The 15,131-nt window shown below is 43.9% G+C and overlaps 2 protein-coding genes across 2 annotated transcripts in view; one reads left to right on the top strand and one right to left on the bottom strand.

Annotated features, from left to right (window-relative positions):
- ehd4 (EH-domain containing 4) overlaps positions 1-1,383 on the bottom strand; it is a 35,313-nt gene extending 33,930 nt beyond the window's left edge. The window contains exon 1 of the mRNA XM_034195309.1: positions 1,080-1,383. Coding sequence (XP_034051200.1) covers positions 1,080-1,309 — 230 coding nt within the window. The 5' untranslated portion in view covers positions 1,310-1,383. The remainder of the gene's footprint in view (positions 1-1,079) is intronic.
- A 1,890-nt stretch (positions 1,384-3,273) lies between these two features.
- pnn (pinin, desmosome associated protein) lies at positions 3,274-14,463 on the top strand. Its single transcript, XM_034195594.1, has 9 exons — positions 3,274-3,421; positions 6,959-7,039; positions 8,768-8,839; positions 8,952-9,027; positions 9,817-9,911; positions 11,269-11,344; positions 11,442-11,597; positions 12,941-13,079; positions 13,157-14,463. The coding sequence occupies exons 1-9, from the start codon at positions 3,309-3,311 to the stop codon at positions 14,365-14,367; spliced, it is 2,019 nt and encodes a 672-aa protein (XP_034051485.1). The 5' UTR covers positions 3,274-3,308; the 3' UTR covers positions 14,368-14,463.
- Positions 14,464-15,131: the final 668 nt, after the last annotated feature.

The raw sequence follows: 15,131 nt of genomic DNA, 5'->3' as shown, positions 1-15,131 counted from the left end.
GCCATCTGAGGAACTGAGACCAGAAGAGTTCAGCTTGCACACTGAAATTCCTTCAAATTTCTTGAATCATTTAATGATATTATCCCAATCTTTCTTTCGGGAACACTGTTCTGAAACATTTCAATCATCTTCTCACATTTGTTGGCAGACTGGAGATCCTCTGCCCATCTTTGCTCCTCAAAGTCTCAGACTTTCTTGGATCCCGTTTTTGTGTCAAATCATGATTACAATCACCTGTTTGAAATACCATCAATTATTTATTTTACCTGATTACTAATCTTAAATGACTCCTGTTCCAGCTCTTTTTTGTTTTAACATTTCATATGTTGTTTACAGATCCAGCACAGATCCGCATTAGGATTTGGCACAAGTTTTATGCCGGATGTCCTTCCTGACGCATACACATACACAGCCCCGGTCTACTGAAAAGGTCTCTCATCCAAGAACTAACCAGGGCCCACTCTGCTTGAGATCTGATGGGATCCAACTGACTGCAGGAGTGGATAAACATGAACAAATGAAGATGACCAGAAAGAAAAAAAAAACAACAAAAACAAAACATGAAATATCTTTGGTTCATTTTGTCTCTAATCAAACAATCAAAGGAAATGCAAGAATCAGTGAAGCTTTTTATTTGCATTTTACATACTGATTATTTATTTGTATGTAATTTATCATTTATTGATTAATTATCTGTACGCATTTTCACATCACATTTATTTTTGGCTCTTTAAATGTAAACAATTTGAGCCCCTCCGGTGTCCGCAACCACATGAGGGGAACCTTCCCGGGTTTAAAGCTCATGACATAATGGTTCTACTGGGAGGACACCGTGCGAGTCTGATCCGGTTTTGCTGGTGCTCTCCGCATTAGATCCGGTAACGGATCCGCATGTTGTTTTTGGGATACAGAGAGACAAGAAAGTGATTTAAAAAAAAAAGAATAATAAAAACATCAGGTTTTAAAGTTTTCTGTCAAGTTCTGTCTTTTTCTCTCTCTCTGCTCGTTGAGACAAACACAACCGTTGCTGCCGTTTCTAAAAACGCTGAAGGTTCGCTTTTGAGTCCCGGTACTGGTACCTGATGAAGGTGGTCTTGCCGGTGGAGTACTGGCCCACCAGCAGGACCATGGGCTTGCTGTGGAAGTCGGCGGCCTCCAGGGCGGGACTGTGGAAGTCGTGGAACAGGTACGTTTCCTCGAGCGGGAGCAGCTTCCGGCTGTAGAGACTCTGCAGTCCGTCCGTTACCGTCTGGTACATCTCCCCGTCCCGGTTCCGGCCGCCCTGCTCCTGCTTCACCCACGAGAACATGATCAACTCAGCCACAGACGCTCGATCCGGATCTGACTTCCCTGTTTTTCTCTTTCCCAATCTCCCGGAGCGTGCGCGCGTGTGTTCGCGGGGCGCTACCTGCGGGCACCGCCCTAACCACGTGACGTCACTGTCCCCGAAAAGCAAACTTTCAGTTTTTGTTTTTGTTTTTTGTTTTTTTTTTTTTGAAGGTGAAAGTGCCAATAATAATAATAACAGAACAACAGCGATAACCCCACAAACACGTTACAGTTCATTTTTTGCTGTAAAGTAACTTTTTGAGAACATGACGTGACGTTTTTCCCACACTTCAAATGTGTTCATATTCAATCATTTAAGATTTTCAAGTTTAAAAAACACGTTTGTTTTAATTTTTCTAAAACACATTTTTCTGCTACACGAAGCACGCGGTGCTGATATATATTTTAAAATGAATTACAGAAAAAAAAAAAAATTACGTACTGAAAGCTAAAGACAGTCACTGTGACGTCAGCAAAACAATGAAACCTGTGAAATCTGTGAACGAAACAGAAACATGAACAACGTTTTTTGGCTGAATTATATATTTTTTTCGTCAACTTTGGCGTTTTGTTTTTTTACATAAATTAATGTTTATCATTAAAAATCAATCAAGAAATAGTGTGGAATCGATTAGATTAGATAGATACATTTTGTTGGATGCTTTTCTTTTACCTGTCTCCCAGATTTAAATCTTTTTCTCTGTAAACTGATTTCTGGCGCTTTGAAGCTCTGTGTGACCTGTGGCGCCCACTGGTGGAGGATCACGGTGACGCTGAGTCAGTCCTTGGAGGTCGAACCTCTGTCTTCAGAGTCAAATCTGCAGTCTGACTGATTATATTGTGTCTGTTTGTAATCGTTTTGTCTCTGTGACTCTGAACAAGATTCAGATCCAGTTACTGGCTGATCAGGGACAGGAACAGTCTAGTTTCACACACAGGACGTCAGCCGTTGTCCTCCTCTGAGCTTAATGATTTCTGACTGAACACCAGGTTGAATTTTGTCATTGAGTTTCATAAAGTGTTTGATTCTTTTGGACACACTGCTGTCTGGGACGTCCTGAGAGTCTCAGGGATCCCAGCATTATGGTCATCCTGCTCTGTGCGTGCTGTACTCAGCAGGGGGATTGTGGTTCTGGTTCCCACTGTTCAGTATACTTGCATGGACCATGGACAGATGGTGGACAGCAGCTGTTTCATGACCTTGACTTTGTGGCCGATGCTGTGATCTTTGAGGAATCAGTGGACACTCTGACTGAGTGAGGAATCAGAATGTCTGGGTTTGAGATGGTCCTGGATCCAGACTAAGATCCAGGCTTTCAGTGACTTCCTGAACTCGTCCATCCAAAGTGTATCTATTTGTGGTGAATGTGTTGAACGTGTAGAGACATTCACTGATCACCACTGACCTTAATGTCTCTGCCTCCTTGGCCATTGAAATCCAATGACATCTGGGAAGATATTCTGGGGTCATGAGGTCAAAGATCAGAGCTGTGTGGTGATGCTGAAGAACGAGGTTGAAGCCTTCAGGGTCCTGGTGCTTCCTGTCTTACTGTCCGGTTGTCAGACTTGGTCTCTAACCAGTGACCTAAAGTGACGATTGGATGTCTTTGATACCAGGTCTCCATGGAGGATCCTGGAGTCCCGCTGGAGTGGCTTTATGTCAAATGACCTGTTACTTAGATTATTAATGAGACTCAGATGAGGAGGATCAGTGAGACGGTGAGGGAACATCAGCTACCACATTTTGATTCTCTGTCCCGAGGTCACGCCCATTATTTTGGAGCTGTGGGGATGGACTGGTTTGTCGATGTGGGTCGTTGCCATCTTCCGTGGTGTCGTGAACGCGGTGAAGCGCGTCCCCCCAATCAAGACATGTAACTGCCCGTTTTTGCCAGCAGGTCGCAGACGTCAGCACGCGCTGTCGAGATCACTGAAAAGAAGAAGACGACCCACGTGACCTCTGTTAAAGTTGAACAAAGATGGCGGTGGTGGTGCGGAGCTTGCAGGACCAGCTGGAAAAAGCTAAAGAGAGTTTAAAACATGTCGATGATAATATCCGAAAATTGACCGGACGGGACCCCAATGAATCGAGGTAAATTTTTCACATGGTGATCTTTTTTTGTGGTAATTTGCTTCGGCTCTGTGGTACTAAGCTCGTACAGCTAACCAGCTAATAGCGTGCTAATGTTAGCCGGTGTTATGGCTAAATCTATGGTCGGGAACAATCATGGGATGTACTCGGTGTTTGCTATTTATAAACTTTTATTTTTTTTTTTAATATTATTGACAACAACAGCGTCATCTTTAGAAAAAGAAAATCCTTCAAATGCTGATAACTAACAGCGGATGATCGCTGCCGCCGTTTCATTTTGAACATCTGGAAAGTTTCTTTTTCGATGTTCTGAAAGAATGTCACTGACGTCTGTTAAATCCAGAAGGACACGTTGTCTTACGGTTGTGTTTCCCGCAGATTAAAACATTGTTGCTGCATAGTTTGAAAACAAAACAGTCACACTTTTGATAATTGCGTCATTTTAAACTGTTTTATGTGTCTCCTCGAATAACATTTCGTGTGACCAACAACATGGTTTTAGGAAAGCCAGAGCTTGTTTAACCAGTCTATTGTGCACTTTGGACCAGGCTTTATGATACTGGGTTACTGTTTGATGTATTGTACTTTGATTTTTAAAAGGCTTTTGAGTCAATGCCACATACTAGATTGTCATACAAATTGTGTAAAGCAGGAATAGTAGGAAAATTTAATTTTAGATCAAGGACTTCCTTAGAGGTAGTTTGTTTAAATGGTACAAGCCCCCTTCACCAGAGTATTACTGGTGGAGTCCTGCAGGGCTTTGTCTTGGGACTGGTTTTTAATATTTGAATGAATGAATGATTTACCAGCAATCATAACCACACAATGTAAAAATTTTTGCAGACTATACAAAACTTTATCATCCAATTCTGTCACTGGTTGACCATATAGCCATGTACAAAATGATACTGATAACCTTTTAAAATAGTGTGACAAATTATTTAGTTTTAATTCTAGCAAGTGAAAAGTTATGCATATATCCATCCATTTTCTTCCGCTTATCCAGAGTCGGGTCGCAGGGGCACTGGGGCAGCAGCTCATGCAAAGCCGCCCAGACCTCGCGATCCACACACACCTCCCCCAGCTCCTCCGGGGGTACCCCAAGGTGTTCCCAAGCCAGCCGAGAGACGTAGTCCCTCCAGCGTGTCCTGGGTCTTCCCCGGGGCCTGCTCCCTATGAGACGTGCCCGGAACACCTCTCCAGCGAGGCGTCCAGGGGGCATCCGGAAAAGATGCCAGAGCCACCTCAACTGGCTCCTTTCGACGTGGAGGAGCAGTGGCTCGACTCCGAGCGCCTCACCCTATCTCTAAGGGAGCGCCCCGCCACCCTGCGGAAGAAACTCATCTCGGCTGCTTGTACTCGCGACCTCGTTCTTTCGGTCATGAACCAAATCTCATGACCATAGGTGAGGATCGGAACATAGATCAATCAGTAAATCGAGAGCTTTGCCCCCCTACTCAGCTCCCTCTTCTCCACGACGGTCCGACACAGCAACCACATCACTGCAGATGCTGCAGCGATCCGTCTGTCGATCTCACGCTCCATCCGTCCCTCACTTGTGAACAAGACTCCGAGATACTTAAAGTCCTCCACTTGAGGCAAGGGCACTCCACCGATCTGAAGAGGGCAAAGCACCCTTTTCCGGTTGTGAACCATGGCCTCGGATTTGGAGGTGCTGATTTTCATCCTGGACGCTTTACACTCAGCTGCAAACCACCCCAGTGCACACTGAAGGTCCTGATTTGCCAAAGCCAACAGAACCACATCGTCCGCAAACAGCAGAGATGAGATTCTGTGGTTCCCAAACCAGACCCCCTCTACACCATGGCTGCGCCTAGAAATTATGTCTATAAAGATAATGAACAGGAGCGGTGACAACGGGCAGCCCTGGCAGAGGCCAACATGCACTGGAAACAGGTTTGACTTACTACCGGCAATACCAACCAAGCTTCTGCTGCAGTCGTACAGGGACCGGATAGCCCTTAGCAAAGGACCCCGTACTCCCGGAGCACCCCCCACAGGGTGCCCCGAGGGACATGGTCAAACACCTTCTCCAGATCCACAAAGCACATGTGGACTGGTTGGGCGAACTCCCATGAACCCTCAAGCACCCGATGGAGCGTGTAGAGCTGGTCCAATGTGCCGCGACCAGGACGAAAACCACACTGCTCCTCCTGAATCCGAGGTTCGACTATCGGTCGAATTCTCCTCTCCAGTACTCTGGAATAGACCTTACTGGGGAGGCTGAGGAGTGTGATTCCCCCTGTAGTTGGAACACACCCTCCGGTCCCCCTTCTTAAACAGAGGGACTACCACCCCGGTCTGCCAATCCAGAGGCACTGTCCCCGACCACCACGCGATGTTGCAGAGGCGTGTCAGCCAAGACAGTCCCACAACATCCAGAGACTTAAGGTACTCAGGACGGATTTCATCCACCCCAGGATCCTTGCCACCGGGGAGCTTTCTAACCACCTCGGTGACTTCGGCCTGGGTAATGGATGAGTCCGCCTCTGAGTCCCCAGTCTCTGCTTCCTCTTCGGAAGATGTGGCGATGGGATTGAGGAGATCCTCGAACATTCCATAAACAGCTGCCCTGCATCATTTGTATGTCATCTCTGGGTGCAAGTTTTTGTAACGTACTCTGAAACAGGAAACAATAAATGAGTGTACATTTTCCATGCAACAAGCCTAGGAAAAGTTTAGAGGAGGGCCACAAAAATTGTACCAGAGTTGGTTGATTTACCATGTAAGAAGAGATTAAAGCAGCTGAAGGTTACTGCTCTTGAAAATAGACAGGTTTGTGGAGACCTGATTGAGGTTTACAACATGGTTTATGGTTTTGAAAATATCAGACCTAAAACTTTTTTCCAAAATAGTTTATTCAGATTTGAGAGGTCACTTTCACATGTTTGAGGTGCAAAGATGCAGATAAGACTTAAGAAAATATTTTTTTTGTAATAGAGTTGTAACTTTGTGGAATAGCCTCCCTCATCATGTGGTAAACGCTTCAAGTGTCATTACTTTGAAAAAAAAATGCTATGATTTTACGGTGATTGATGGTTTTTACAGTAATATTTACAAGTTTGACACTGTGATATGTGAGTTTAATATGATACTTTTTATGATTAATGATGTGTGCCTTTTATTTTTTTAATGTTTTGTTTTACTTCACACAATAAATTAATTATGTATTACTACTATTGCTGCCCGTACATAACTGTATTCTGTATGCGTTTCTCTCATTGGTCAATATGGGTCATGTCATTATGAAGTTACATACTTGTATGTGTATTTGGTATTGATGTGTAGATTTCTGAACTATGTTATGGAAGGTGCTATGTATTCTAATCTACAATCCCTAACCACAACCTCTAACCATAACATGGCTGCGCTACATATGAATAGAATTTGGGATTATTATTACGGCTACATACAGATAACCATTTGGATCCGTGTGTATGCGCAGATACTTGCGTGTCTCTCCCATGCAGCTAACACTCACAGTTTTACAGCTGAGGTTTGGTTCTGTGTTAACAGGCCGGGTCTGCTGCGGCGGCTCAGCGGTCCCATGGCGCCTGGCGTGGGCGGAGGTAGAGGCAGAGGCATCAATTTGCTCAGGTACACACGGACACACTTCTGCTCATCTCGGTCAACAGTCTTATCTATAAAGAACCTGAAAATAAAATAGCATTAACTATTTTAAAACCAATTTAAAATGTTATTTTACTCTTATTACACTGGTGCACTTTTGTACTTGAGTCCTGATCATCAGTTTCTTTTTACTCACTAGATGGAGGACTGGACTGATCCACTCATTCGCTGGCTGTTGCCTGAGTGCCACCATCTTGGTTAGCGTTTAACAACCAGGAATAAATAGAAATCAATGTTTTCAGGAGAATTTCAGGATACATTTGCATTTTCAGTGATGTTACTGTGCTGTTACATTTATTCAGACTCAGTCCCGCATTTATATAGCCACTATTTGTCAAAACAAATAGTGGAGAATCAGACTATTTATATAATAGATTGAATTAATTTCTTTGTCCCAGTCCAGACGTGTAAATAATACCATCAGTTTGCAAAGCACACTGTCTGCCACAACATGAAATACTCGTCTGATCCTTGATTTTATTATGAAGTTAAAGATAGGAAATAATCATGGGTGAAAGTAAGAGCTTCACATGCTTGCATTATATTAAAGATATTAATATTAAAGTCTGCTCTTAACCCACCTGCAGTACTGCTTTTACGGAGAGCTTCTCCGAAAATATCAAATAATATGAATAAAATGAAACAGCCACGTCAGCCAGGGTGAAAGTAAGATGATTCAATAATTTTTGGATCAAGTTGAAAGAAATCTGAAAACACTAATATGGAGTAGATCATAGAGAAATGAATCTCATTCATGTATATTCTTATATTAGTAGAATATACAATGTCAAAGCGACTGTTATATGACCCAACAAACAGAGAAAAACATTTCCATTCTATGAATGTTCTCTTACAGAATATCTCAAGATGGAAAACCTGACGTGAATTAAAACCCAGAGGCTAATTAAAAAGGGAAACATTGCGACTTCCGAAAGTGAGATTTCTAATTGAATCGCTAAACGAATGGTGAAATATTTATCACGAAAAAGCATTCAGGCAGTAAAACTGAAGTCACTACAGAATACAGATCGACACAAAAATAAATAATTTTCTAGCCTTTATTCAGCAATTGCTGTCATTTCCCCACATCATTTATATTGCATATAATCCACACTTATGAAAGCTCAATTTATTACTCCACAATTTATTATTACTTATTTTTTATTCATTTAACCAGCTGATACTCCTTTGTCAGCTTGTAATAGCACTTGAACGCTGCACAAAACAGCGTTTTCAGATCACTTTAACACAAGTTTAAGTCAGCGCATCAAAGATATTTAATCTAAAGCCTGACACGTGGAATAACGCTAAGCAAGATGGCGGCTGCTAGCAACAGCTCACAGGCTGCATCCGCCATCTGGTGGAGTAAATAGAAATTGATGGTCCTGATGTGATGCAAGGGTCAAAAGTCACATGTTGTGGACAGCATGAGATGCATCTTTTTTTTTTTCCTTTTTTTTGGTGCTATATTTAAAAAAAATACATTTTATTTAAATCCAGATTAAATCTGGTTCATACAGTTTTAGCTTTGTTTTGGTGTGGTTATAACTGATCTGTACTCTGCATACAGTAGGGCTGTCACAATACATGTATTGCGATCTGACACGGTGATGCTCTGATGTGATCTTGTCCCGATTTGGATACAAATAACTGAAACTGTTGAAGGATGGTGACGATTGTGTCCTGTGTCCTCAGACGTGGTCTCTCTGAGATGGGAAGCGGTGGCCCCCCTGCTAAACAGAGGGACATAGAAGGTGCACTCTTGAGGTGAGACTTTAGTTAAAGGAACAGTTTGTCCCCGAAGCCTGTCTTCAAGCTCAAGGAATCAGTCAAAATGTCCATAGTGAAGAGTTCCGTGCGCGTGTGTGTGTGTGTTTAGGCTGGCAGGGGACCAGAGGGCCAGGAGAGACCCACGTCACGACTCTGACGCCGAGGATGACGATGATGTCAAAAAGGTGAGAATAAAACATTTAGCGGGTGTTTGTGTCTTTGTGTGTATGTTGTGTGAAAGTTCAACAAATAATTATTTTATGGTTGAAAATGAACCGAATGCCAGTTTCACAAGGAACTTATTTTTAAAAAAATGCAGATTTTTGATGTGTGAACTTGGTAAATACATTTGGCATCATCCTGCAGGGTTCAGTCAGTGAGATAAAAACTCATTTGATGTGGCTGAAGGAGTTTGAGAAAATGCTGCTTGTTCCGTTTTTTTTTGTTTTTTGTTTTTTTTTTTAAGTAAACTGTTGCTTTGCTGAATTCAACTAGTGGGTTTGAAATTAGCCTAATCAGGTGGAAGCCCTTGAATAGTACAATAAATACTCTAGCTTTGTTAATTAGTTAGGTAATGCAGAAAACTAGCAGGTTAATGCCAGTGATCTTTTATTTATATATGTATATAAAGAGAGTAGATGCCTTTAACAAAATTGGCACAGAAGTGTCTTATCCTGTTTAGTGACAAACAAGACAAACTAGCTAAACATTCTCAAGATATTCTGGTCAGAATACCTTTCATTTATTCTAAATTTATATTTTGAATTGTTTGGACAAAGTGAGTAATTTGAGGTCAGGTATTTCTGAGAAAATGGTAACGCTTTTTAGACCAGTAACCTGCATGATTGACTGGAGCCAACGTTACATCATCTACACTGACATTGATAAGTTTAGTCCTGGAGTACTAGTTGTCAGACATCAGTTTAAGTCATGGTATCGGTTATGAACTGATGTAGCCTTTTTTTGTGTGTCAGCCGGCGTTGCAGTCGTCTGTTGTAGCTACCTCCAAGGAGAGAACACGCCGAGACCTGATCCAAGACCAGACCATGGATGAGAAAGGCAAACAGAGGTGGGCAAGTTCTAAGTCTTGCAGAACAAATGCTGATTCAGTTTTGACTTAGATCTGATGGAACCACATAAACATTGTTTTTATTTAATGCTAGTGAGAGTAGATGCCTTTAACGTTTCGGTTGAAGCGTCCTAATGTAGCAGGTTGCTTAAAGTAAAATGCTTTGTAGTTGCAGCCTCAAAGTCTGAACAATAATTGATGATTGCACGTTTGTTAATGTGCAATATCCACTGCCACCGAAGTATGGTCATATGTTTTTAAAATGATAAATCTGATGATCAAATCTCAATGAAATCAAAGTGTGGACAGCCAAAAAAAAAAAAACTGAACAGAGCCTGTTGAAAGCGGACACCATCTGCCGCCTCGTGCGCCACTATAGCCAGCCTGCGAAGTCTGACGCACATCATTATCCGGGCATGAGAATATTTACTAAGAAACATCAGGAAGGTGAGGATGAAACCTGCGCCCTGACCTAACTGAGGCTGTTGAGCAGTGATACTGCACTGCACCGTCATCAGCTACAGGTGCAACTTTAGCCAAGTGGTGTTTATCCTGAAATAGTTTTAGCAGGAAAATTATTAGTCTTACGCTGAGCCATGTCCACTCTGACACAGAGACCCAATGAAACCAGAAAAGACAGCAAACTGCATCTTATTTTGTTTAGACGCTGTACACGTCTGAAAACTGCAGTGAAAAACCTGCAGTTCATTCGGGGGACAAGGTCACGAGAGCGATGAGACCAAAACCGCTAGCCCGCTGAGGCCTGACTGTATCCAGGGGCCCTACGGGCCCTAACCCTGCAGGGCTGAGCACTGCTGCTGGTGGTCACTTCACCTGCATGTTTTCCAGCTGTTCTGGTTCCACTCACTGTGCTCAGCCAGTTAAAAGCGAGGAATGCACCAGACTTGATGAAGAAACATCATCTGGTTAAAGTCCAAAGCAGAAAACCTCTGCAGAGTGAATCTGAAGGCTTAAAGCTTATTGGTTTAGAAGGTTTTTCCGCTAACATTTTTTAATTTGCAAAAAGGAAAAAAAAAACCCTTGAATGACAGTCATTCTGGTGGAATCCAAGGATCCTCCAGAGAGACCTGGTACCAAAGACATCCAGACACACAATTGTCACCGTGGAGAAAAGTGACTGTGTATCTCCAAGTTGACTTTAAGTCAAACTGGTGAAGCTGTGCCTCAAATCATTGTCCAGTTAACTGGATGACTCAAAGCACACAAATGATGACTGACGGAGGCTAACTGGAATTATTATTTCATGAAACCTGTTGTTTTTGTGATCATTAGAACATTAATGCTGTTGGTCCCAGGAACATTTGATAAAGATGGTTTTTGTGTTGTGACTCCTCAGGAATCGGCGTATGTTCGGCCTGCTGATGGGAACGCTGCAGAAGTTCAAACAGGAGTCAAACGTCTCCTCAGAGAAGGTAAGCAGGTCCACCAGTTAACTGAGCTCGACGCGAGATTCCCACCCTGCTCTGCTTGCTCACTGAACTCTACTCTATGCGGTTTTGTTTTTGGCAGCAAAAACGTCGCTCTGAGATTGAGCAGAAGCTGGAGGTTCAGGCAGAAGCTGAGAGAAAGAAGGTGGAGAACGAGAAGAGGGAGCTGTTTGAGGAGCGACGAGCCAAACAGACGGAGCTCCGACTGCTGGAACAGAAAGTTGAATTAGCTCAACTGGTAAGAAGGAAAAAATAATTACAAGAAGTTAAAAGCTTTTGAGAATTTAAAGAGAATAAAATGCTTCAGATGGTTTTGCAGGAGGCTGACTAAGTATCCAGCGAGCATCATTTCAGAGCGGAAGCAGTGGTGGTGTGTTAATTAGATGATCCACATCCGAGACACAGAAACTTGAGATGTCCAGTGCCGTCTCAGTTTGTAAGAGAGGAAAGTCGTGGTGCTGTTTAATCTGGTCGTGCTCATTCTTTCTGGAGGTTACCATGACTGGTAATCACCAGTGTTCCTCTTCTGTTCCTTGGTGTCCACCTCTCTGTCTGTTTGGCACTTCAAGTCCCACAGCTCCTTCCTCTGCTGTTCCAGACTTGAACTTTAATACTTCCCATTTGTATCAAGCACAGATGTTCCTGGGTGCCTCTGCACACTCTGAACCTCGGGTCCTGATGCTCTGGGTCTCTTCTTTAGCTCTGTGCTGTCCTTCAACCTTTGCTAATCATTGGAAGGGCTCTGTGATATCAGTCACGCCCCCTGTCTGTCCAAAAGAGTACAGCAAGAGGAACAGCTCAGGTAATCTGGTTTAGTCACATGTGCAGTTAAAGCTGCATGACAGAATAATGTAAATTTAGTTGTAATGTTCTTCATGGTAACCCAACAACACCCTGTAGATCTGCTGTCCACAAGGACGCAGGGTGGATCACTCTGGAAGCCATATGTTTGCATAGGCTGTGTTTGTGTACTTGTGAGCAGAGCCAGCGAATTTTGTGCAGCTAACAACATGGATGCTGCTCCCCTATCCCACTTTACAGTATAGTTTATAATAGACTTAAGGATTAGTGGTATGTATTAGCACTTAATAAATGGTAAATGGACTGCATTTATGTAGCACTTATCCATCTGCATCAGGTGCTCAAAGCGCTTTACAGTAATGCCTCACATTCGTCCCGATGTCAGGGTGCTGCCATACAAGGCGCTCACTACACACCAGGAGCAATAGGGGATTAAGGACCTTGCCCAAGGGCCCTTAGTGACTTTCCAGTCAGGCTGGGATTTGAGCTGAGGATCTTCTGGTCGCAAGCCCAACACTTAACCACTAGACCATCACCTCCCCTCCCCCTTAATAGATTTAGCTTGGCAGATGCTGCTGAATCACTGAATGCTACCTGGTCACAGCAATAGTAGCTAGCTTGCTAACCCTGATGTTTCGAAGCAGCCTGACTGTACAACGGGTAACTTCACTTATCTCACATATGAAATAAGTGATGAGATGAGTGTGGTGCAGCTCAGACGGTTCAGTGTCTGAGCATAAAATATAAAAAATTTTTTTCTCACTCTCTCTTTTCATGCAGCAGGAGGAGTGGACGAGCCACAACAACCGCCTGATCAAATACCTTCGCACCAAAGCCAAACCTCACATCTTCTACATGCCTGGAAAAATGTGCTCCGCCTCCCAGAAACTTCTTGACGACTCCACCAAGAAGCTGAATGGTGAGCCGGGTCCTAGTTCTGGGTGTGTGGGGTGCTCTTAGTTGTTGAAGTAACTCATGTTGTGTTTCGGCGAGCAGCTGTATTTGAGGAGAGGCGAAACGCTTTCGCCGAACACCTCAACAAGATGGAGTCCCGTCCCCGGAGACAACCAAACCGTGATCCAGACGGCGGCACAGCAACGATGAGGATGGACAACCCGACGGAGGGTAAGCCCACAGGCCAGATAGTCAAAGTGCCAGGTAACAGGGGTGACATAGACATAGAGGAGGAGGAGGAAGAAGAGGAGGAAGAGGAGAGGGGAAAAGAGGTTGAAGGGAAGGTGGGGGAGAAGGTGGTGGAAGAGGGGGAGGAAGTAATGGAGTGTGGTGAGAAGCAACCAGCAGAAGAGAAGGAAAAGGAGGAAAGTCCACAGTCAGAGGAGGTGGAGATGGAGGGAGTAGAGCAGGGGGGAGGAGTTGGAGGAGAGCTAGAGGAAGGCGTTAGAGGAAAGCTGGATGGAGAGCAGGGAGGAGGAGGAGTTACAGGAGAGCAGGGAGGAGGAGAAGTTACAGGAGAGCAGGGGGGAGGAGGCATTACAGGAGAGGAGGAACACACCGATGGTATGGCAAATGAAAAGACCCCAGACGTCCAGCCATCAGAACCAGCCGTGCCCGTCCAGGAACCTGTAGAACCCTGTGCAGAGCCTGAGCCTGCCCCCATCATCAAGGTGCAAACAGAGAAGTCCCCCAAGACACAAGAGGGTGCTCCAGTCTCCCAGCAAGTATCCTGTGAGCCTGTGCAGGATTTGATTTCCCCCAGCATCGAAAATCAAAAAGCAGATGGAGCACCAGGTCCTGAAGTGCCACAAAAACACGACTTCATTGAAGATCTGCCGTCTGTTCCAGCAAAGATGAGAGATGAGGAGGAGGAAGGTGGGAGAGGGAGGAAGAAGGAGAGAGAGCAGAGGAAGTCTCGCAGTCGGAGTAACAGCTCGTCGTCTTCCTCCTCTGGCTCCTCGTCTAGTGGGAGTTCCTCCTCTTCCTCTGGATCCAGCGGCTCTTCCTCGTCATCTTCCTCCTCCTCCTCATCCAGCAGCCGAAGCCGCAGCAGAGAGGGCAGCAAACGCAAGAGGAGGCCATCGGATCGCGGTAGTGACCGAAAGAAGGGGGAGCGGAGTCGTCGCAGGAGAGGGAGCAGTGGCGGAGGAGGAAGGGACGCGAAGGAGAGGAGGAAGAGAGGTGAGGAAGGCCGGGGCAGGTCATCCCGGATTGAGAGGGATCACAAAGACCGGAAGGACAAGAGACGCTAAATCCAAGCAAACGGAAGTTTCCCTTCACACATTTTCCACATTGTCCTGACTTGTGGTTTTTAAGGTAGAAATTTAAGAAATAAAAACAGCATCCTTCCTCTGAGTTTAATCAGCTGTCTCAAAACTAGTCCGATTTTATTCTGAAGGGAGTTTTTGATGGTTGTTAAAAATCTGGGTTTGTGACCTGATAAACGATCTGATTTAAATGCTGATTCAGATCATTTCTCATGCTGGTGTGTATCGCTTGCATTTTTCTTTTTAAAGTGCTTTTTCTTTTTTGTAAGGTTATCTGCTTAAAAAATAAAGTTGTCCTTGTTGGAAGGTGTTTTGTGGCTTTATAAATATGTAATTGGGTCATCTGTTCATTAGGGACAAAGTCCACAACCTCAAAGTCTGCGCTAACATCAGTCTCAAATGTGGTCTCCTCTCAGACACACCCCAAACTAGAGCACTGCGCTTATATAGTGCAAACGTCGGCCAACGCTAGTTTCCAATTTCACAAATTTTTACCTTGGAAAAAAATTACACGGTCAAAGTTCTGTTAGAAGTGGCTTTTCATAAGCTAAAATGTATATCAAAAATCTGCAATATGGATCAGATGCTGATCAAACTTGTCTATTTAATGAGTGCAGTAGTTTGCACCTCATTGTCACAAATGAGTGATTGGGGCACTTTTGAGATATAATGCAAAATGTACACTAAATGGGCTTTTCACTATTAAAATGTCCACAGCATCCTCAATCCAGAGCAAACTTTTGTCAGGC

Source organism: Thalassophryne amazonica, chromosome 19, assembly GCF_902500255.1.
Source record: "Thalassophryne amazonica chromosome 19, fThaAma1.1, whole genome shotgun sequence".
Taxonomy (NCBI): Eukaryota; Metazoa; Chordata; class Actinopteri; order Batrachoidiformes; family Batrachoididae; genus Thalassophryne; species Thalassophryne amazonica.
The sequence above is the reverse complement of the archived record's forward strand: the minus strand, read 5'-3'. Positions and strand labels throughout refer to the sequence as shown.

Coding starts and splice junctions, on each gene's coding strand:
- pnn (XM_034195594.1), top strand. CDS start 3,309: ATGGCGGTGGTGGTGCGGAGCTTGCAGGACCAGCTGGAAAAAGCTAAA. Junction 3,422..6,958: donor CGGGACCCCAATGAATCGAG/GTAAATTTTTCA, acceptor CTGTGTTAACAG/GCCGGGTCTGCTGCGGCGGC. Junction 11,598..12,940: donor AAGTTGAATTAGCTCAACTG/GTAAGAAGGAAA, acceptor CTTTTCATGCAG/CAGGAGGAGTGGACGAGCCA.